The sequence below is a fragment of the Phocoena sinus genome, chromosome 4 (genome assembly GCF_008692025.1).
Source record: "Phocoena sinus isolate mPhoSin1 chromosome 4, mPhoSin1.pri, whole genome shotgun sequence".
Classification (NCBI taxonomy): Eukaryota; Metazoa; Chordata; class Mammalia; order Artiodactyla; family Phocoenidae; genus Phocoena; species Phocoena sinus.
In genome coordinates, this window is record NC_045766.1 from 12,460,020 (window position 1) to 12,482,201 (window position 22,182).

Here is a 22,182-nt window from a genome sequence, read left to right on the forward strand (position 1 = left end):
GGAGAGAATTACTGTTTTGTTGTTTTGGGGATGTTTGGAGAAGTTTCTGACAGTGAGGATGCAATATGTCCATCTTTTCCCTCCTTGGTAGAAGTCTCCATATGACACGAGCCTCTCTAAGAACCTCCCCGAATTGGGGCCTAAAGAAATCAGAGCTGAGATTCAAGTTGTCTTCACAGACAATATTTCAAGGTTAAGTACAAGTATCATTTCAACAAGGTAATTAAAAATGTTATTATTGCCCTCTGTTCCAAATGTGGAAAAGAGGAAGTGTTAGCAGGGGCCTTGTGTTTAGAGCTGTCTGATTTGACTGTACCTGTTCATTCATCCCCAACTGGCCACACACCCATCTGAGTTATTGGTGATGAACAGTATGAATCCAGAGACTCACCAGTGGGAAGTCCACTGCTGGAAGCTTTCCTATTACCTGTCCTTTTGGTTTCTCTGCACTTTCTGGTCACTAGGTTGTGTCACTCCCTGTGGTGCCTGTGTATCAGGTTATCATGGTTTATAACCAATTATGAGACTAGAAAGAACAGAAATCAGGCTATTCCATGAAATCTCCCTGAAACCGGAGGACAGAGTCACCTTTATTTTTCTGGTTTAATAGGTCAATTAGTTGCTGCTCATTACTAACTAGCCCTATATTACAATCATACCAGGCTGTCAAGTGAGATTTACCCATATTTATATTTACACTGGTTCTACTTCAAAGAGCCTTCTTGATCAAACATGTGAACAACTTCACCTCAATCTGGAAATTACATTCAGTTCAATGTAATTTATGTAAATCACTTCTTACAGGGAATTCTCTTGGTGGGCAAGGTCAATATTCATTATCAAGTAAAAATAAATGTAATACTGATCTGATCTCAAAATCGTGTTTTCTATACAGACTTACAAACACATACACACACTGTAGTGGGCACACACACACCTTCTGTTAAAGTTACCAACAGCTTTTGAGGTCCATGAAACCCCACTATTACGAGCTTACACTGTGGAATGAGCTGGATCTGGGTGTGGAGCAGAGCACAGATCACTTCACCTCCCTGCACAGTTTTCCTCTTCTGTTAAAAAACACCCATGACAGAATGTTTAATGTGAGGATCAGATAGAATAGTGTCTAATAAACCAGTGCTTCTCAAACTCCAAAGTGCACATGAATCATCTGGGAATCTTGTCACAATGCAGATGCTGATTCAAATTCTCAAGTGGGACTTGATGAAGTTCCTAGGTGACGTTATGCTGCTGGTCCATGCACCAAACTTTGAGTAGCAAGGCACATACTGAAACTACAAAAGGGAAACCAGAATCGCTATCCAGTGGTTCTGCCAGCCAAGTAAGAGAAGAAAGCTAAGAAAGGATTGTTTTGGTGGTCAGTGTAGGCTTGGCATGAACTCAGTTTCTCTAGGTGTGGAGAGGATAACACATTTGGGACAAAGCTTTATTCTGTCCTCTCATGAGCCTCAGCATAACTTCATTTCCATTCTTTGGCCCAGGGTCAGGCAAGGGCCACAGGAACCCACAGAGATGGGGAGTCTCATACCTGTCATAGTCTTGGCAAATCTCTCCCACAGCTACCAAGGCCTTCAGGTACTCATTGGGCTGGTAGGGGTGGATGTAGTGCAGGGAACAGCTGTTCCTGGGGTCCCCATTCGAAGCCGTGAAATCTATAGCTACCTGGAAGAGAAGATAGGCAAATTGGTGGATTTGATTTAAAATGAACATATTTCATAGGAATTGTGATTAGCCCTGAGAGAGACACAGCCGGTGTGTGTGTGTGTGGGGAAGCAGTATGTTACACACCTGCCAATAAGCAGAGTTAGAGAAGAAATTCATCAGCTTTAAAAACTAGTTATTCAAATAATGGAGAGGATGTGGAGAAAAGGGAACCCTCTTGCACTGTTGGTGGGAATGTAAATTGGTGTAGCCAGTATGGAAATTGTATGGAGGTTCCTCAAAAAACTCAAAATTGAATTACCATATGACCTAGCAGTCCCACTCCTGGACATATATCCAGACAAACTCTATTCTAAAAAGATACATGCACCCCTATGTTCATAGCAGCACTATTCACCATAGCCAAGACGTGGAAACAACCTAAATGTCCATCCGCAGATGAATGGATATAGAAGATGTGGTACATATATACAATGGAATACTATTCAGCCATAAAAATGAATGAAATAATGCCATTTGCAGCAACATGGATGGACCTGGAGATTATCATACTAAGTGAAGTAAGTCAGAAAGAGAAAAACAAATACCATAGGATATCACTTACATGTGGAATCTAAAATATGACACAAATGAACTTATCTATGAAACAGACTCACAGACATAGAGAACAGACCTGTGGTTGCCAAGGGTGAAGGGGTGTCGGGGAGGCATGGAGTGGGAGTTTGGGTTTAGCAGATGTAAACTATTATATATAGGATGGATCAACAACAAGGTCCTACTGTATAGCACAGGGAACGATATTTAATATCTTGTGATAAGTCATAATGGAAAAGAATATATAAAAATAATGTATATATATATATGTATAACTGAGTCACTTTGCTGTACAGCAGAAATTAACACAACATTGTGAATCAACTATACTTCAGTAAAAAAAACTAGTTATTAATTTGGTTGAGGCCATTTCTATAGTCTTCAACCTCCCTCTCCCCTATGCCCTCTTTTCTCCTTGTCCAAAACAGAACTTGAGATTGACGTCCAGGTTAGAAAACCCAGCATCTGATCCACGACATCACCAGGCAGCAAGGGTAAGGGTGGAATATTGTAATTCACTAAGAAGAGTTCTTAGTGCTCTCCGGGGAGGACGATTCCATCTCTGAGACCTAGCTAAACTCTCTCAAAACTAAATTCTGTGTTAAAGATGTGGTCTGTATAACAAAGCCACTGCTATTTTCATGAGTGATCAGTTGCAGAGAGAGATGCTGAAGTGGTTATAATAAAATTTCTGCCAGAAGCAGCTCTGTGTAAGGCTCATTCATGTAAAAACCCACCCACAACAGAGAAGATGCCTGAAGTCTACAGCATTGTCAGTGGCAAGTAGAGAAGAGAAACCTCTGTCTGGCCACCTAGTGGGCATTATCTTTGAACTTAAGTTTTTTCTGACCCCCTACATCATCATCATCTAAATAAAAGTTGACTCACAGGACAATTTTTTTTTTTAATTTTGGCTGTGTTGGGTCTTCGTTGCAGTGCGCGGGCTTCTCTCTAGTTGTGGCGTGTGGGCTCCAGAGCTCATGAGCTAGTAGTTGTGGTGCGCAGGCTTGGTTGCCCCGAGGCATGTGGGATCTTAGTTCCCCATCAGGGATGGAACCTGTATCCCCTGCATTGGAAGGTAGATTCTTAACCACTGGACAACCAGGGAAGTCCCACACAGGACACTTCTTAACAACAACAACAACAACAAAATTCTTTAACCTGGGGGTGGTGCTAAAATGGGAAGGTGTATTTCTTCTGATTTCTAATATCATCACCAATTCAATGAAAGTTAACCTAGCAAACACCTCTCCAAAGAAATGCTTAATCTTGGAGGTGGAGAGTGGGGAGAGAGGGATTAAAATGAAAGGAGTTGTAGGGAAAGAAAGGAATGTTCATGGTGCATCCAGCTCAACAGAATCCATTCACTGGCTGACTGATGATAGAAAGGCTCTATTTTCTCTTATGATCTTGTGAATGACAAATGCTATTTGCATAACATTTGACAAAATTCCATTATAACAAACCACTGGAATATCTCATTGGATTTAAGGTGGGATGCTAGTTCTGGAAGGACAGAGGAAAGGGGCTATGTGCTCTATGTCTGCTTCTGAAAGACCAGACTCAGTAACATTGATGGAAAAAAATGTCACCTCATCTTATATTGTAAGACTGCAATCAAATCAAAGTAACTGGAAGAGAAAAAGCATCGACTAACAGTAATTCACTAACAACCTCTCTTTTGTTCCTTTGTAAAGTTATTCTTTCATCACTGAATTTTCCCCTTTTCTTCCTCACCCCTCCACAGGACTATGTTGAAAATAAAATTAAGCAGGATTCAAATTCTATTTTCAGAACCTCCAGATGTTTTCAATAAGGGAGTACAAACTGATAAAACGCTAATATAATACTAAGTGTTTCAAAAAAGGTCATATGAGTATTCCCCCAATGCTTAGATGCCCTTACTTTGGACAAAAAAGGGAAGAAGGGAGGGGTAACCTCTGTTGAAACCCTACTATGTGTCAGACACCTGCACTGGCAGCTTTACAGGCATTGTGTTATTTCATTCTCATAAAAACTCTGGGAGGTAGAGATTATTATTCCTTTTTATTGATGAATCTGATGCTCAAAGGTGATGAAGGTCACAAAGTCATAGGGGATGGAGCTGGGTTTAAACCCAAGTCTATATGGTTCCAAAGACTCTGCTCCTTCATCATATCATTATATACCCAAGAGAATGAGTAAGTCTGTGACTGGGATGTCCAGACATCTCATGGGCATGTTTTATTCTTATGAAGGATGAGGAGATTTGGCCTGGAGGTAGGGATATTAACCAGGAGGCAACTACAGTAATTTAAGAGAGAAGAAATACCTTGAATGAACAACACTTTATGACCAAAGCAACTGCAAAAGGTAGGAAAACAGCAACTAAAATGTGTGTATATGTGTGTGTGTGCACGTGTGTGTGTATGAAGAACAGTGGGAGTTAATTTCTTCTGTACAGCAAAGTGACTCAGTTATACATATATATTTTTTTCATATATTTTCCATTATGGTTTGTCACAGGATATTGAAAATATAGTTCTCTGTGTTATACAGTAGGACCTTGTTATTTATCCATTCTCTATATAATAATAGTTTGCCTCTGCTAATCCCAGACTCCCATTCCTCCCCTCCCTTACCCCCCTAGCTATGTCTGTGAGTGTTTTTGTTTTGCAGATATGTTGATTTGTATTGTATTTTAGATCCCACATATAAGTGATATCATACAGTATAATCAAGTATACTTCAATAAAATAAAAAAAAACAGAATGGATAAACAACAAGGTCCTACTGTAGAGCACAGGGAACTATATTCAATATCCTATGATAAACCATAATGGAAAAAATTGTGAAAAAGGAAGTATGTATATGTATAACTGAATCACTTTGTTATGCAGCAAAAATGAATACAACATTGCAAATCAACTACACTTCACTAAAAACATTAAAAGAAAAAAAATTTTTTAAAGAAAACAAAACTGAAACAGTGGGAGAATGGGTTACTGAGGACGACTGGGAGTGACCTAAAAGGACCAGTGAAATCCAGTATCTTCTGAGATAGATTTCATCCTGAAGGTGAAAGCCAAGCCACTGAAGAAAAGAGAGGAAGACAACATGAACTGTGGTGAAAAGCTAGTTGAGGTGGCAGGAGTGGTGCTGGGGAGCCTACATGCACTTTGTGAACGAGAAGGAGGTGTAAAGCATTCCAGGTCTCACCCATGGGGCCCCAACCAGACAGAGGTCCAGATACATGCAGACAATCCCTGGAAAACTTCTCCAAGGAGGACACTCAAGAGGTACCAGAGAGACAGTGTTTGGAGAAATCAAACATCTCAGGGACTCTTGGATGTACTAAGCTCCAACACACACCCACCATTCTCTGCCTTTTTGTCCTGATGAGACACACTTAAGAGATCATGGCACCTCACATGTGTACATAGTGTTTAGAAGGTAAAAATAGTGCTGGGAAGGCTAGAAGTAAAGCCACCTCTTTCTCTTCCACTGAGGAAAGCACTTTAGAGCTGTAGAAAATTCTAGAGGATGCAAGGATGTTATTATGGAGACAACCTTGATTCTGCTCTGATTTATTAATATCATTGCAAGTATTGCAAATCACTGGCAGGTTTGATATTTTATTATTAATAATGAGTACCTGTGGCTCCCCTCACTTGTGTTTATGATTCCCCTCTTCATGGAGCATCCCAATCTACCAGTGTTTCTTAACACTGCAACTGGCAACCTGTACCATGTGTTGATTACCTGATTGTCAAGGGTATCCTGTGATGACAAAAAATATGCTGGTGTCTTGATGTAAAACCAGAGAATGAAATCAGATAATATAAAGAACAGAGGGAAAAACCTCCATAAAGAAAAATGGCAACTCAAGCAACATAATTGAACATCTTATCTTCCCAGGCATAGGCAAGATACTCCAAGCATTCAGGCACCAAGTGGCAGCATCTGAGCCCAGGTGTATCACCTGGATGAGTACCTGTGGTATGGGGAGAAGTGGATGTAACATCTGGATGAGCTTAACAGATTTTGGCAACAATCTATACTAAAATTTTTAAAAAATCATAGGGCTGGGATTAGGGTAAAGTAAGAGAGGTGACTCAGGAAGGCACTCATCTGAGCTGACCCTATACTTGCCTGATCCGAGAGTGATGCCTCCTTAAATTTTGCATCCTAGGTGCCTCTCTTTCTTCACTCTGGTCCCAGTGCTGGTATATCTTTTCATTTCTATCAACTCTTCATCCTCAGGCTTGGAATAATTCCCTTACGCTTAACAAACCAGGGTGGGGCAGAGATGGTGGTGAGAAGAGGATTGTGATTGAAGATATTAAGCATAGAAAACAAATAGGATTCGGTGACTGATTGTGAAGTTGGATGCCAGATAGGGAAAGGGAGCGGCCAGATCTCCTTGGGGATGGAGGAGATTATGTAGTGGAACAACCTGAAGTTCAAGGTTAGAAGGCGGTATTGTGCTGCCTGTTCCTGGTGGTCCTGTAGGGACATACAGACATGCGCAATGGAAACTGCTTTTTTTCTGCAGGCAGGCCTCTAGGGTTTCCACTCTTCCCATGGGGATGGCCCCCATGTTTGTGACAACCCCAGAGGCTATTCTAGCTCAGAAGATGCTGATGTAACTTTGGGGAAGGGTGTGAACTTAAAAATTACCTGATGAAAAAGGAAATAAACCAATGACCTTTATCACCTACTACTTTCTGTAATTCCCACTGCTCATAAAAATATTTTATCATTTGACTAGACAGTAAATGGACAGTCTCAGGTACAAGGCAGCTAAAAGATTTTTTTTCTTTCCTGGCAACTGATGGTTTCTGGTCTCCTTGATGAGGCTGGAGATAAAATCTCTGTCTTCAGGAGGTGGCCTTCTACCAAGAATTCTCTGCGCTCTTTAAGTTAGCATGAGTGCAAAGAGAACAGAGAGAAAGGTTAGGTTTATTTTAAAAAGCAACAGGGAGGCTGTGAAAGATGGGATTAAGTTGAGAAATAAAAGCAAGAAAATGACCGAAAAATGCCAGTTTGCGGAGGAGGCTCCCGGCTCCTGGCTTCCTTAATGTGGCGGGCTTGCAGAGCTGCCGTTTTCATCTTCTGCTATGAAGCATTCAGGAAAGCCTGCAGTTCCGATGTGCTCTCCCATCTTCCCAGCGGGCAGCCCAGGAACAGGCCTCCTTTGTTTCCCCTTCTGCCCAGGAGGTCTCGCTCTTCATTAAGCAGAGCCATGAGCAGTTTTGCAAAACTTTGTAAAGTAAGAAAGCAAAATGCTTGCTTCCTCCATGCTGCCAAGTCCCCAGATGCTAAAGATGAGTATCCTTCCTCGGACATTTTTAGCTTCTTACCTGAAACGAGCCCAGGCCTCATATCCCTTCCCTGCCGGTGAAAAAATGCGCCCTTTGAGAACCTCCCAGATGTTTTCTGGGGAAAGCTGCTGTGAACCCATCTCTGGTTAGCTGCCCAATCTCTCTGCAACCTTTGTGATATCACCTGCTATAGGGCAGCTTTTTTTGTTTGTTTGTTTTTTAGATTTGTATACAATTTGGACCTATAGGTGGAGATACTCTTTAGTCTGGACTATTTCTTAAATGATAGGATTAATTATTGTGCTTTTCTGTTTCCTCAAAACCCTATAGCAGGCAAAGAAATAAGAACCTAGTCCAAATGGGAAAAACCCCAGAGGTCGCTTGGTTCATTTCCTAGAAAGTGCAAAGCACTCTCTTCTTCATCCCAGGACTCATCCTCATTTCTCAGGGTTCTATACCAGAATCCGTCAGTGTTTAGTCTGGGATATAAAATCAGGATTTAAAACTTAAACTGAGACACAGCTTGGGCATAGGATGTCTCAAGTGTGTTAGGGTCAGAAAAGATGACATGAGAGGACCTTTAAGAGGTGCTCTTTTCTTAGGCTTCAAGGTTAATCTGGGAGAAGCCACATTCAGCTTATTATATTATATCATATTATATTATTAAAATGTAGACTATACAATCAGAGATAAAGGAAAGCAATACCCTCTTTAATTTTTTAAAAAAGTTATTTATTTATTTTTGGCTGTGTTTAGTCTTTGTTGCTGCGCGTGGGCTTTCTCTAGTTGCCGCGAGCAGGGGCTACTCTTCCTTGTGGTGCGCGGGCTTCTCATTGCGGTGGCCTCTCTTGCTGCAGAGCACGGGCTCCAGGCATGCGGGCTTCAGCAGTTGTGGCACCCAGGCTCAGCAGCTGTGACTTGCGGGCTCTAGAGTGTAGACTCAGTAGTTGTGGCGCACGGGCCCAGTTGCTCCGCGGCATGTGGGATCTTCCCGGACCGGGGCTTGAACCCACATCCCCTGCATTGGCAGGTGGACTCTCAATCACTGCGCCACCAGGGAAGCCCCTACCCTCTTTAATTAAAAAAAAATTACAATAATAAAAAGAGCCAACTGAATATAATAAGAAAAAAAATGACCACTCAGGATTCTACTAGTCTGGTAAGTCATATTTTTTCTTTTTAGTTATATACAATATATGTATCCAAAATATTTTTAAAATTTATATATAAAACATACAATATAATTATATATAAACATTTAACATAGTTGTAATCATAGGGTAGCTTTGCTTTATGTTCTTTTTTTCTTCACTTAACACTATGACATAAACATATTCTTATGTTATTACCAATCATTATAATTACCACTTAAAATGGCTTTATCATAGTCCACCTAAATGAGAAACTGCGATTTATATAGCTATTACCTTATTGTTGGACATTTGTGTTGCTTACAACCTGTTTCTGTGAAAATTCATTTTACAATGAACATTTTTTTGCATCTGGAAAGGCAATAACTTTCAAAAGAAACATTGAATTCTTCTATCATTTTCTCTTCAAATATCTTATGGAGTCGGCCTCATCTATGTTGTCTGTAGTTGTGTATTTTGTATATGAAAGTCTGGTATCTGGTTTTCCTTTTAGCTGCTGTGCCACGTGCCAAACACATGGAACCCAATCTCTCTCCCTCAAGTCTCTGCTTCACCTCTGCTCAGGTCCTCCAAGACCACAACACGACTGTTGCTCCGGAGTCCTTACGACTCAAAGATTCACACAAGGAACAAAGGTTGTCCTCAGGGGTACCCTTGAAATCCTGAAATGGTGTGGAGAATTGGGTGTGTGCACTTTCCAGTGAGAGGATAAAGATCTTGTATCAGATTTCAAATGGTCCATGTGACAAAAAAAGAGGAAGAATCATCGACTGGGGCTTTTTTAAGCATCCTTTATGTCCTTCCCTCCCTGGGGCCTTCTCTGCTTATTTCATAGCCTAAAACTCCCCTCTTCTCATCCTCAGGTTGCCACTCTCCTTTCCACCTCTTGCCTTCCCTTCACTGTCGGCCTTCTTGAACAAGTAGTTACACCCACTGTGTTCACCTCCTCACCGTATGTTACACCCCACCTCCTGGGTCTCCGGTCTCATTCTGCTGAAGTTGCTCTTCTGAAGATGATTTGTGCCTACTCATCACATGGCCCAGTCACCATTTTTCATTCTTCACCTTCTATCTTCTCTTTAGCATATGAGATTATTGCCCCTGATCCTGTAACACTTCCTCCTGATCATCTGAGTAACTGCCTCCTCTGGGACCTCCCCCTCTGGCATCTCTTTACTGTTTGCCCCTCTCTCCCCTGCTGACAAATGCAGATCTTCCACAATATTCTGTCACGAGGCCCCCAGTCTTTCTGTATTTTTCTCTTTAGCCATCTCCTCCAGACGCATGTATGTGCAGTTTCCACCTCTCTCCTGAAACTGAGGTCCATACTTATAAATGCTATCTCCACTGGGATACCTGAAAATACTTCCACCGCATCCATGAGGATGTTCATCTTGTTGTCTGGCAGCTCCTCTTGGTCTCCATATTTCTGTGAATGGGACTGCCATGCTTTGTCTTCAGGCACAAAAGATTTGAGTCATCCTGGACTCATCATTCTCCTGTGCCTTTTGTCTCCTCCTGTATCATAAGTCAAGGCTAGTAGACTCTCTTTCCACAGTGCCCCTTCCTACTGCTGCCCCTCTAGTTACCTCTTACTACCCATCACCAGGACAGCTACAGTGGGTTTTAATGTCTTCTTTCAGAGTCCCTTTCACGAAGACCTCCCAGATTTACTTCCCTAAAGCATGTGCCTGATTGCTCCCGAGTCCTGCCCAAGAGTCTTCTGAACATTTCCACATCCACCTAATTACCTCAAAATTCAAGGCCCTTCAAATTCTCAATCTAAACCATTTCCCCAACAATCCCTAAATATATCCTGCATATTCACATTAACCCAAGTAAGGTTTCAGTATTTATCATTAGAATATATGGATGCATAAATATTTAAGTTCACAGGGGTGCTTTTTAAAGCAAAAACATAGTATCACATTTATTTATCCAATTTCTTCTTTTCCCTAAACCTTATCTCTTCTTGAAGATTTAGGCTTTGATCCACCACCATTCAACAGAAGTATTCTGAGCAACTTATATCAGCCTACTACCTGAAGGGAAAGGTGCTCTGCTCTTGATATTCTTAAGGTGGAACCAGGAGCTCCAGGCATCAGTGGAAGGTACAAAAGCTTTCTTCTCACCACTGTTTGTAGTGTGTATTGGGCTGAGTCTTGACAGGAAGCAAATGGTCCACTCAAAAGGGATGATTGAGAAGAATTTAATAAAAGGACAATTCTAAAGTGTTAAGGGAGGCTGAGTAGAAAGGGTCAAGAGGGGCAGTTAGTAGAACCGAGTAAGAGTAGTGTTTGCAGGGCAGGACACCTGAAGGGAACTGTGTCCTTCTGTAGAGGAATGTGGTCACTGCCAAACAGCAACCTGGTGGGTAGAGAGTGGGGAAGAAGTGCCCCAACTTCATTCTCCTCCTATTGTTTGACCTCTGGCTGCTGCCTACCATTGGTCAAATCCAACCAAAATCCATGAGCAGGAGAGCCCGGCTGATGCACCCGAAGAGGAAAGCCTCCTGGGCACAGGGGCAGGGCCGAGAAGCGTGAGGAGGGGAGGAAACATGCAGAACTGTATTCCACTGCTGGCTCCTGAAGGTCTGTCTCCAGGGAGACGGAGGCTCATCCTGGCTGAAGCTCCGGGGCCTGCTTAGGAATCTCAGGCCATCCTCTGCGCCAGTGGGAGATTTCAACTCTGGAGAGCTCAGGGGTGGGGTGACTGCAACAGAACCTCGTTCCTCCCTCCCCCTGCTCTGCCTGTCTCTACACCAGGAAGCCCTCTTCTCATTTCTCATCCCTCTGCCACATTCCCTTCATTTTTCCAGATGGCCTCAATAAAATGATTGGGCATATAATAAATACCAAATTTATTAAGACATGTTAATTGTTATTAATAGTTTGTATTACAGCTTGCCATTTACATTAGATAGCACTGCTTGAGTAATAAGAAATTAATAATGGGAAAGCTGACTTAATTTTAGAGGAAAATGACAATGAGGTGGCTGCTATGTTTTCTTTAATAGAAAGCTCAAAATAGAACACCTAGCAACCTTCTCCTGCGTCCTCGGCCTGGAGCCCTCCAGGAGGAAGGGCTTTGTTGCAGGCACTGCTGATGGTCTGGTCTCCTCGGCATTTATCTGCACATGCTCCCCCTGTTCACATGCCTTGTTCCAGACTCACTCCAGATCTCCCGCAGGTCGATCCGTGGACCCTGGATGGCTGAGAAGCCGGGGCTGGGAAGGTGGTAGTGAGAACCACTGAGGTGGTCCCTTCCAGCTGGGAGCATCAGCAAAAGTGAGAAGGAGGGGAAAACAAAGCCAGGAGAGCAATCCTCCTGTCAGGTGGGCCACACGATCTCCCCTCCTCTCCCCTTCATGAGTCAGGGTGTAGAGCTGGAAACATTCTGGGGTCAAACTTCAGTTTTCCCTGGGGCCAATTCTTTGTAGCCCAACTCCAAGGGCAAAGCAAGCCCCTGAAGGTTGAATAAAGAGCTGTTCAAAAGCATGGGATCTACAGAATCTAAAACAGACCCAAATTGATAGAGCTTTCCCTTGAAGAATCTATAAATAGTTTTCTGCATCATTCCTTTGCCTAAGATCATGGGACACTATCTCCTCTGTGACACTGCTGACTCCTCCACCTCCATTTGCCCAGGACAGCTGGAGGCAGGGTGTGTGCCCACAATGCACATGTTTGCTACCTTCTAAACATGCCAGTGGGTATATGGCGGGGGGGGGGGGAGGGGGGGAAGGGGTGGGTGCTGTGTCGGTGTGTCTTTAGAGAAACTTAGACTTCAAAGAAATGACCAAAATCTATAATTAACTCCTGTAAGTATTCAGGGGCAAATGAACAATGGCCTGAGCTTAGGCAGGACATAGGTAGACCCCTCTGAGGTTATAGCAGAGGACAAGCCTCTATCTAGGGAGATGCCTTATCTCAACCCCTCGGGGAACCCCCTTCTAGTCCTTTGGGTACCACTATCCCTAGTCTCAGGAATATATTGCTCCTGTCTACTTTCTTGGGCTCAAACCAATTTCCTTGCCTTCCTCACATGACTGAGCCTGTCTAGGGAGCTAAACAGGGCTGAGTTTCACGAGTACACTTTTGTAAGATGAGGAACAAATGCTGCACAAATTGGATTCCCCTTGTTTACATCCACGTTGATTTCCCATAGGTTTTAGCAGATCTATTCCTTGTCATCTGGGTATTCTCTTTCTGCAGGTCATGTCTGCCTAAACTTAGTAGGATTTTGAATATGAAGCCACTGAAAGCAAATTGTTCCAGGGCAGATGGACTCACAATCTTGGCCCACCCAGGCACTTAAAAAAGACCCAGTCTACCCCGACCCTCCAATCTGTATTAGGAGTGTGCAAATCCCATGGGCTCACAGATTCCATGTAGGAGGTGATCCTCAATCCACTCACTCATTCTAGTTTTCAACCTTGCAAGACTGGTTCTCCAATCTTTTGGAATTCTCTTTCTCATTGACTGATGAACCATTTGGATGGCTTACTCTTGGCACTGACCATTGGACATGACATGGATGCTCGTGGTCTGGCCACACGAACACAACCAAGACGTCTGCCGTTGTCCAGTGGGATGCGCAAGCGCGGCTCACTTCCTTCCCACCCTTTTCATGCAGTGATGGGACCTGGCAACCCACCCACTGCCTCCTGCCTCATGTAGTCATGGAAAGAACGGAAAGTATTAGGCTGGTTGCCCGAACCACTTGAGGTTGAATGGCAGGAATTTCCTGACGTGGCGCTGAAAACCATACTCACTGAGGAAAACAGAATTATGACCTCCTTGTAAAAACATGTTACTGTATGATATTTCAGCGGTGAGACATGAGCAAAGCTGGCCCAGGGTCTTAACAGACTTTTATCTCCTCGTGCCCCACACCCAGCACCACTCCCCAACCTTACTCCTGAATAAGGACAAATATGGAAACAACTCACTGTAAACTGGATTTGGCAGCCACCCATGATGTAGTCCAAGAAAGAATGCATCTTGTGGATCTGCACGGGAGGAGGAGAGGAAACTGTATTAGGAACAGTATGATCTGTATACCTATAGATTAGAGGCCTACACTTTGGGGTTATGCTGACGTAGAGGAAAAAGCAGAGAAAGATCTGTGAGAAAAAGATGGGTCAGCTGATTTTGTTCCATGAAAGGAAAGAAAGAAAGCAATGCTGAATTTAGATGGGCCTGTGAGGGCTGCAGCCATCCATCCCCTGCTACCCTCTCTTTTGGTTTACACATGATTTTAATCAGCCTCTGCCTCTGGGGTGAGACTAATACTGTGTTTTCAAGGGTCACCACTGGTTTGAAATGAATGAAGTCTCACACTTGGCTTCAGTCTCGCTGCCCGTGTCTAAGTCCCAGTTCTGGTAACATTCCTAACACCACAGTGATCAAGATGGGCAACTTCAAGATCACAATTACCTGAGAAGGTCTTTACTGCCAGCTGCCAGCTAGTGAGATTCCTCCCATGCCATGAGCAACAAGTATTAACATTTATTGAGAACTTACTGTACACCAAGCACTTGACATACATTACCTCATTTAATTCTTAGAACAAGCCTGTGAAGTTGATGCTATTGTTATTATTGTGCCTATTTTATAGAAGAGGAAACTGAGGCTAAGATGATGGAGGTGGAACTCAAATGATGGTGGTCTTGACAGCACAGTTCATCCTCTCAACCTCTAGGCTGGAAGTCAGCAGGGTCCCTGCTTTTTTCCCAACCCCTGGCATCTGTGTTCTCACACACCTTACTGATTTCTAGTCTTAATTTCTGCTTCATTATGATTCTGATGCTTGAGTCTTGGTGACATTCATCTACTTATTTATTTAACAAGGATTTATTAAGCCCCCACCATGCACTGGATGCTAGGGATACAGGAATGTGAGAAATAGGCATGGTACCTGCAGCCACTGAGCTCACAATCTGGATCCTTTTACCAGGACAACTACTAGCTGATTTTTGACCCTCACTTCTCAGACTCCATCTGATGCTCAGGGCAGCTTCTCAGAGACTGACCCATAAAACCTTATGGTAGTGTTTCCAGGCACCACCTTCAGGTGGCACACATCTATTGGCAGACTTGTCTCAGGGCTGATATTTACTGGGCTCCCTGAATAGTGCCTGCTCCTGGCTTCCTTATGGCGATGCTTTGCCTGATAGTTGGGATACCCTACTACTGTCTCTACACCAAATAAATGAGTTCGATCACCATGGCCTTTGAGTGCTGAACTCTTAGATCAAAACAGATATGTGCACAATCACCTCACAGAGATGGATAGTTGAACTGGCTCATCTGGATCTTCTTTTCTCCTGCTGCTATGGGCACAGGGATGGTCACAGGTCTATTCTGAATGTACCAGGATTTGGTCTGTACAGGTAGGTAAGATGACCAGAGACAACTGCCTTTGAAAGAAGAGTTTATTACTCACAGCTCCCCAAGGGACAGGAGGAATGTCCTGCCACACAAGGGGGCCACACGGGGAAGCACTAGGGTCAGTCAGGAGGCAAGAGGAATGAGGGGAATGCACAGGCAAAAATCTTTATCATGGTTTTTGTGGAAAGGAATGCATGAAGCAAGGTAAGAAGTTAAGCAGGTTTAGGTTTCAATAGTTTGAGTAACTTACGAGGCTCTGGGTGATAGGGATGGTCTCTAATTATCTGAAACCTGGCTCTGGGGTGATACAGGGCAGGCGGAATATTGTCTTGGTGTGTGAGAGTTCAGGAAAGGGGGTGGCTGGGGGTATAGGCTCTGGATGGATTGGTCTGCATGTCAAAGACAGGCTCACAGGCAAGTTGATTGCTACCTTTAGGAATTAGGTAACTCTGGGAGGGGCAGTTCCTCCCCAGTATGCAGGGCCCCAAGATGTTAAAGCATCATAAAATACACAGAAAGCCATTATTAAAACAGTGACCCCCAGATGGCCAATCATAAGCATTATCTCCTAGTTCCAGTGATTGGTTCAAGGGGTGGGCATGTGACCTAAGCCAGACCCATCAGTCTTTTTCTTTACTCTCTTGTTATGTAAGGATGAGTTCCTGCAGCTCCTGGCAGCCAGGAAAGGCCAACTCTGAGTGAAGGAACCTGATATATATAGAGAGAAACTGGATGGCACATAAGTCTTATGTCATTGAGTCAGACAGACGGAGACTAAAATCTCAGCTCTTAAACTTACCATGTGTGTGACAAACTGGTTACACAATCTCATTTGAAAGTAGAAATCTCAGGGTTGTGATAAGAGTAAACAGAACGTATTATAGTTATTTTCACATAGTAAGTACTCAACCAGTAGCAAAATTATTCCCAGATGGGATTTTCTGCAAAGTTAGAGCCCCTCTGGGAGGAATTTTTAGGCCCTTTAATCTTCCCCCACTGTCTTATTTTCATGGTACCCTCTCGGCATGGTGGAGGTGTCACATATAAAGCAACGAACGCTGGGATAGGCACAGAAAAGGTGCTTTAGAAATGTTGGTGACCCCCTCTGGGGACCTCCCTCTGGTGCTGCCCTGGGAAGACCAGGACTCTCCTATCTTTGGGGGCAGGACTGTCCTTGTGGAGGGTATGGTGGCATTGGCCTACCACAGCTCCAAGACTATTCATGCTTACAATGTATGTCCATTAATACCTTAACTTTCTGATTTTTGTTTAAAAAAGATCGTATCTCTTTGACACTCTCTCCTTCTGTCCACACAACCTTCCTCCCAGACAGCCCTAGCTTCATACCCCTGGAAGACAGAGGCTATGTATATACCTTGCACTGATTCAAAATCACAATGCCCGAGTTCTTATAATTCTTCTTCTTGGCTTTGTACTTGGGATTGATGCACTCCCACTGCACCTGAAACAAGAAAGGTTATAGCATGATTGCCAGCTCAGGAAGAAGTGGAATAATTCGTGACGAGGCCCCTGGGCACTGTTGCAGATGGACCTGAGGGCTGGCCCATGGTCTCTAGCTGATCCCTTCACATCTGGAGGGGCAGTAAGGAGGAGTGGTGCAGAGGGAGACTCCAACACTACTCTGCCTGGTGTGAATCCCAGCTCCTCCATTTTCCAGCTGTGTGATCTTTGGCAAATTACTTGATTCCTCTATGTCTTGCATGTCTCCTCTGTAAAATGGAGCTTGTAATTGTAGGTATCTCATAGGGTTACTGTGAGGATTGAATGACTAACCCCTGTAATACATTTAGAACAGTGCCTGACACTTATAAATGCTTGCTATTAATGGGATCAAATTAAGCAGCAGGAAGGAGAGATCTGGGGACACACAGCTGAGTAACCCAAATGCTGAGTCTTAGTGTCTGGGAATTGACTTAAGAGGTAGGAAAACTGAGGGACATTGAATACTGGCTACAGGAAGCTGGTGAGGATGATGATAAGTTTGCTTAACTTCACAGAGGACTAAAATAATGGATTGAGACAGTCACAACGGTGGCGCATTAGATTGCCAGAGAGGCTTCTGTGAGAGGTAGAATCAGAACTGAGGAGGTAGCTGGGAGCTAAAGGGTGAAGAGATCTCAACCCTTTCAGCCTACAGAAGGCTTCAGGGGACAAAGCCAACTGTACCTTGACTACTGACAAAGTCAAACATCCAAGAGTCATGGAATGCTCCTGCCCACTATCCTATGGGAGTAGATCCTTGGATTTCTACTCAGAAGACAAATTTTCACTCTCTGACAGTTGGAAGTATCTGAAAATGAAGCAATTTCTGAGGCAGATGTGAGTGGGTAGATTGATACAGCATTGGCGCCAATGACCCATTCCTCCCAGTGCACAATGACTCTGAGCTTAGTCAGGTGACTTGTTTTGACCGATGGGACGTTAGCAAGTGATATGAGCAGAGGCTTGACAAGCCCCTGTGCACTGGGGCTTGCCCTCCTCTGGCTGCTGGGACATTTTCACCATGTATTAGCTTAAGCTGGTGTCCTGGAGGATGAAAGAGCACGTGGAGAAACATTTCAGCTACCTCAGATGTGTAGGCACAAGTGCAAGAGTGAGTCCCATTTGGAACAGAGAGAAGTTTCCCAGGGGAACTCAGCCCAGATTGCTGACCTCCTGTCCTGCCTATGGTAGTAGCCTCCTAACAGATCTCCCTGCCTCACTCTCTTGTCTCTCTCTGTAACTGATTATCTACACAGTAACCAGAGTAATCTTTAAAAAAATTAATGTAATTCTCCAGCCTAGACCCCTTTGCAGCACTGCCCAATAGAACTTTCTACAATGATGGGAATATTCCATGTCTGCACCTATCAATGTGGAAGACACTAGCCACACGAGCACTTGGAGTGTGTGTGTGTGTGTGTGTGTGTGTGTGTGTGAGAGAGAGAGAGAGAGAGAAAGATGGAGGAATTGAAATTTTAACTTAATTTAACTTAAACTTACTAAAATTGAAATTGAAATAGGTGTATGTAGCCAGTAGCTACTAAATTGGAGACTGTGGCTTCAGTGTGCTCTCAACACATTTATAGGAAAATTGAAACTCTTTTCTCTGAGCTATCAGAATCTGCTTTTCCTGGCCTTGGCCTCTGTTCTTGACCACATCGCATGCATGGCTGCCTCACCTTCTCTGATCCAGATACACTGGTCTCTTTCCAGATCCTTAATCACACCGAGCTCTTTCCTGACTCAGTACTTTGCAATATTGTTCCCTCGGCCTGAAATACTGTTCCCTTGCTTGTTACATGGTTGGCTTCACTTCATCTTTAAGGGCCTTCAAGTTAAATGTCACCTTTTCAGCTGATCTCTTCTATGTTATACCTTTATAACTAAACTGGCTCAGTTTTTTATAGCATTTGGCACAATGTATAATTACATATTTTGTTTACTTGATTCATATTTATATTTTACTATGATGCACACTCATGTCACATCTAGAGCCTGACCCTTAGCAGGTGCTCCTCAGTAAATATTAGTGGAGTCAATAAATAATAGAACAGTTCCCTGGGTGCAGACGTGTCAGAATAGGGACTGAGTGGTTGCACCAAAACCTTTCTGGTGTCTCAGTGATACAGAAAAGTACAGTAGCATATCATCCATTTCCTCAGAGAGACTTCAAGATTCACTTCTGTTTGTTTGAAAGCATCAGACTTCAGCGTGCTTCAATTGTGATGTATGCTATAATATCCTCCTAGGATTCTAAAGATGAAGTGTTTCCCATGTTTATTGGTTTGGCTATTTCTATTTGTAAAGCAGAACAAGGCAAAACTTCGTAAAACTCTTTAGAACTCTAGCGGGTGGTATTGATAACTGTCATTGATTTATTAGCTCAACAGAGCCTGGTCTTGTACATTCAAAGAAGCAACAACGTCTCTGGATAAATTCCTAGTTATTTGGGTAGTGACTTTATTTATAGTTTAGTGTTGGTTTTCACTGTACCCCTGAAACTGCAAGCCTGCTCGTGGGTGAAGGTCTCTGTGTGTCTGACAAGTTTCCTGCAATGCTGGGTATGTAACAGCGTGTTTAGCAGGTTGTGGGAGCTATGCAGAAAGCTGCCCTTGACTTTTCAGGCCAAAGGGAGGTATTCAACAAATGGTCTGATTCAGATTAAGCCTCTGATTCTAAAGAATGTTAGTTTATTTCCATCCAGTCTGGTTACATCTTGACTTACATCTGAAAGGAGAAACTTGAACAGTGAGTTGGGACAATCTTCCCCAAGCAGCACTTCTGAGCAGGCCAGGCACAGGGTCTTTAGGGGAAAAAGTCTTTCTCTGCTGTCACTCCTTTTTGTTCTATGGGGACAGTGGCTCCCAGAGTAAGGATGGCAGGTAGCTTGGTTTGACTTCCTCCAGAAGCTAACGCCGAGGCAAGGATTTAAGTACAAGTAATTCATCTGGGAGGTAATACCAGGAAGGAACAATAAAAGAGTGGGGAATTGAAATAGGGAAGCAGCCAAAAAGGGGTACGTGATCCATTCAGGTAACCCTATGGGCAACCAGGGCTGCTTCCTGCTGGGGAACTCTGGGTAACTTCACAGAGCATGCCTCAGAGTTTTGCCGCCTGAAGGGCAAGAGAGCTGGGGTATTTATATCCCATCTACCACTAGCAATTTGTTGAGGGCTGCTCCCTGAAATGTGTACAATTCCCCCGACTGTCCAGCCTGCAGTAGGCATGGGCAGAGCAGGCTCCAGCAGCCACAGAAAGCCCTCAGGCAAAGAGATTCAGGTTCTGCAGCTGACACTGGGCAGGTGAATCCTGAACAGATCAGAGAAGAAGTTACATGGTCAGGGTCCAGACGACAGCAACTGACCAATAGATGTATGTATGTATCCATCAGAGTATGGGTGTCCGAGAGATACAAAGAGGAGGTGTAGGCTTCTGTGTGATGCAATGAAATCCCTATGTGCCCCTGTGGTATGTGGTAGTGTTTGGGTTTATGTCTTGGTATCAAGAGTATAAGAGTGAAATGGTGAGACTAAATGAAAATCTGGTGCCCAAAATAAAAATTTGGAGTAATCAAATAATTTGCCCAAAGCATTAAATGTGTAATTAATGCCACCAGGTCATGGAAATGTAGATCTAGAAAGAATACTGCAACATGATAATACCACCAGCACATATTTTGGAAGTTCCAGACACCCTGCCAAGTGCGTATCACGATTTATCTCATTTAATCTTCACTGAATGCTACCGGGTAAGTACCAATATCACCTTCATTTATTTTAGGTGAGAAAGCTGAGGCGCACAGAGATTAAGTCACTTGTCCAAGGCTACACAGCCAAAGGAAATTAGAAACTTTCTCATCTGACTTCTCCATTTTGCCAGTGGAGAAACTGTACCACCTTGGAGCAGGGTCCTGTCCAAGGTCACAACCAATTGCTATGAGCTGGGTTGGCACTAGAGCCCAGATTTCAGTTCCCACCATGCTCCCTCCTGGCCATGTTTAATCATGTATTAATGTCTCACCTCTAGCTGCTCGGTGTATAGCTGGGTGCTAAGGAGGCATTGCAAGAGGCGAGTCTGGGGGAAATGCCATGAGGGGCTTACCACATACCTGTTTTCCTTCCATTACTCCTCTCATCTCCTTGAATGTTGAGGTGAATTCTCCAATGAAGTCATGTTTGCCATTGGAGTCCCAGTCCCATACAATGCACTGCAAGAGAAAATAAGTATTTTTTTTTAACTTAAGAATTCATCCACAGCAGCTAAAGGCAATGCAAACTTTATGAGGAAGACCTGATGAAGGACAGTTGGTCTGGATCAAAAGTCTAGGATGACAGCATGTGGGAAGAGGTATCCCTTTGGTTTCCATTGGTTTTACTTAGCCTTTTTGTCATGACTTTCAAGCAGCCCTGTGATGCAGCAGTGACTAATAATTTGCCGATTTTTCAGGTAAGGCCAGTAAGACCAAAAGGAGATAAGTCACTTGTCAAAGGGACTATCCAGTGAATGAGAAACCTGGGATTTGAAGGCAGGTATCCTGACTCTAATTCCAGTGTTGTTTTTCCCACAGAAGAGAGCCTCTGTGGTTTATAGCTGGAATCAGGTGCCTGAGTCCATGCCTGTAGCTTCTACAGTGGCAGCTTATGTTTAATGATTTGATCATATGAATCACATTTTATTATTTTTTTTTCTGAAGGCAAAAGAGCGATGCTAAGAAAAACAAGTCAGAGGGCAAAAAGTGAGATCTTTAATTGTACCCACATGAAAAATAGGTGAAAAACAGTGAGAGGTGAGTTACACTGGTAAAAAGCAGGCATCCATCACACCTAAGATGCGACCTTTCAACAAGAGGGCTCCATCTAACACCACTAAGGCTAACTTCTGGGCTTGCAAGTAACACTTTGCAGTGTGATGCAGATTAAATCAGTAGCCATCTCTCTGCTTGGTCACACATCTTTAGGTGAAGAGGGAGTCCCCATTTTTTCTGGGGTGGAGGTTGGACTAGGGTTTCAAGCACTTCAGATATCGCTTCTACATCTTAAACCAGGGATCTGCAGCCAGGAACCCCAGAAGTCAGATAAGATTGAGGCAGCAAGGAGACATTTACTCAGAGGTTTTCCCTGGAATATTGGCGTTCAAGGGGCAGCCTAGTTCTTTCTTGGGATGAAGACCCCAGTGGCCAGTCCTGCCTGGAAAACCTGGTTTGTAAATCTATTTTCTGACCTGTGGAATACCACACAGACCTAAAATGAAATATGCCCCGAATGAAACATAATCCGCCCCCAAACTTATTCCTACTCATTTATTTTCTGTCACAGTGGATTGTATCAACATCCACCCAGTGGGAAACATCACTCAGGATGTGCACTGTGAACATCACACTGTCAAAGACTTGTCTACTGATCTCAATTACTCACAACAGGGTTTTTTCTCTCTATTTGCCAGCCCCTCCTTACTGACCCTGACACTCACACAGTCATTACCTGGAGCCAGAAGCAAAAGAAAGCTTGACTGGCCTGGGCACAGAAAGAGAAGGAAGTGTGTTTCTGGGACCTTGCC

The 22,182-nt window shown here is 43.5% G+C and overlaps 1 protein-coding gene across 2 annotated transcripts in view; it reads right to left on the bottom strand.

Moving 5' to 3' along the window:
• The window catches only part of CPNE4 (copine 4), a 630,526-nt gene that overhangs the window by 22,286 nt on the left and 586,058 nt on the right, over window positions 1-22,182 (bottom strand). For both annotated transcript variants that reach the window (XM_032629818.1, XM_032629817.1), the window contains 4 exons: window positions 20,735-20,833; window positions 16,499-16,585; window positions 13,683-13,742; window positions 1,550-1,683 (listed from right to left, as the gene is read on the bottom strand). In XM_032629818.1, coding sequence (XP_032485709.1) covers window positions 1,550-1,683; window positions 13,683-13,742; window positions 16,499-16,585; window positions 20,735-20,833 — 380 coding nt within the window. The remainder of the gene's footprint in view (window positions 1-1,549; window positions 1,684-13,682; window positions 13,743-16,498; window positions 16,586-20,734; window positions 20,834-22,182) is intronic.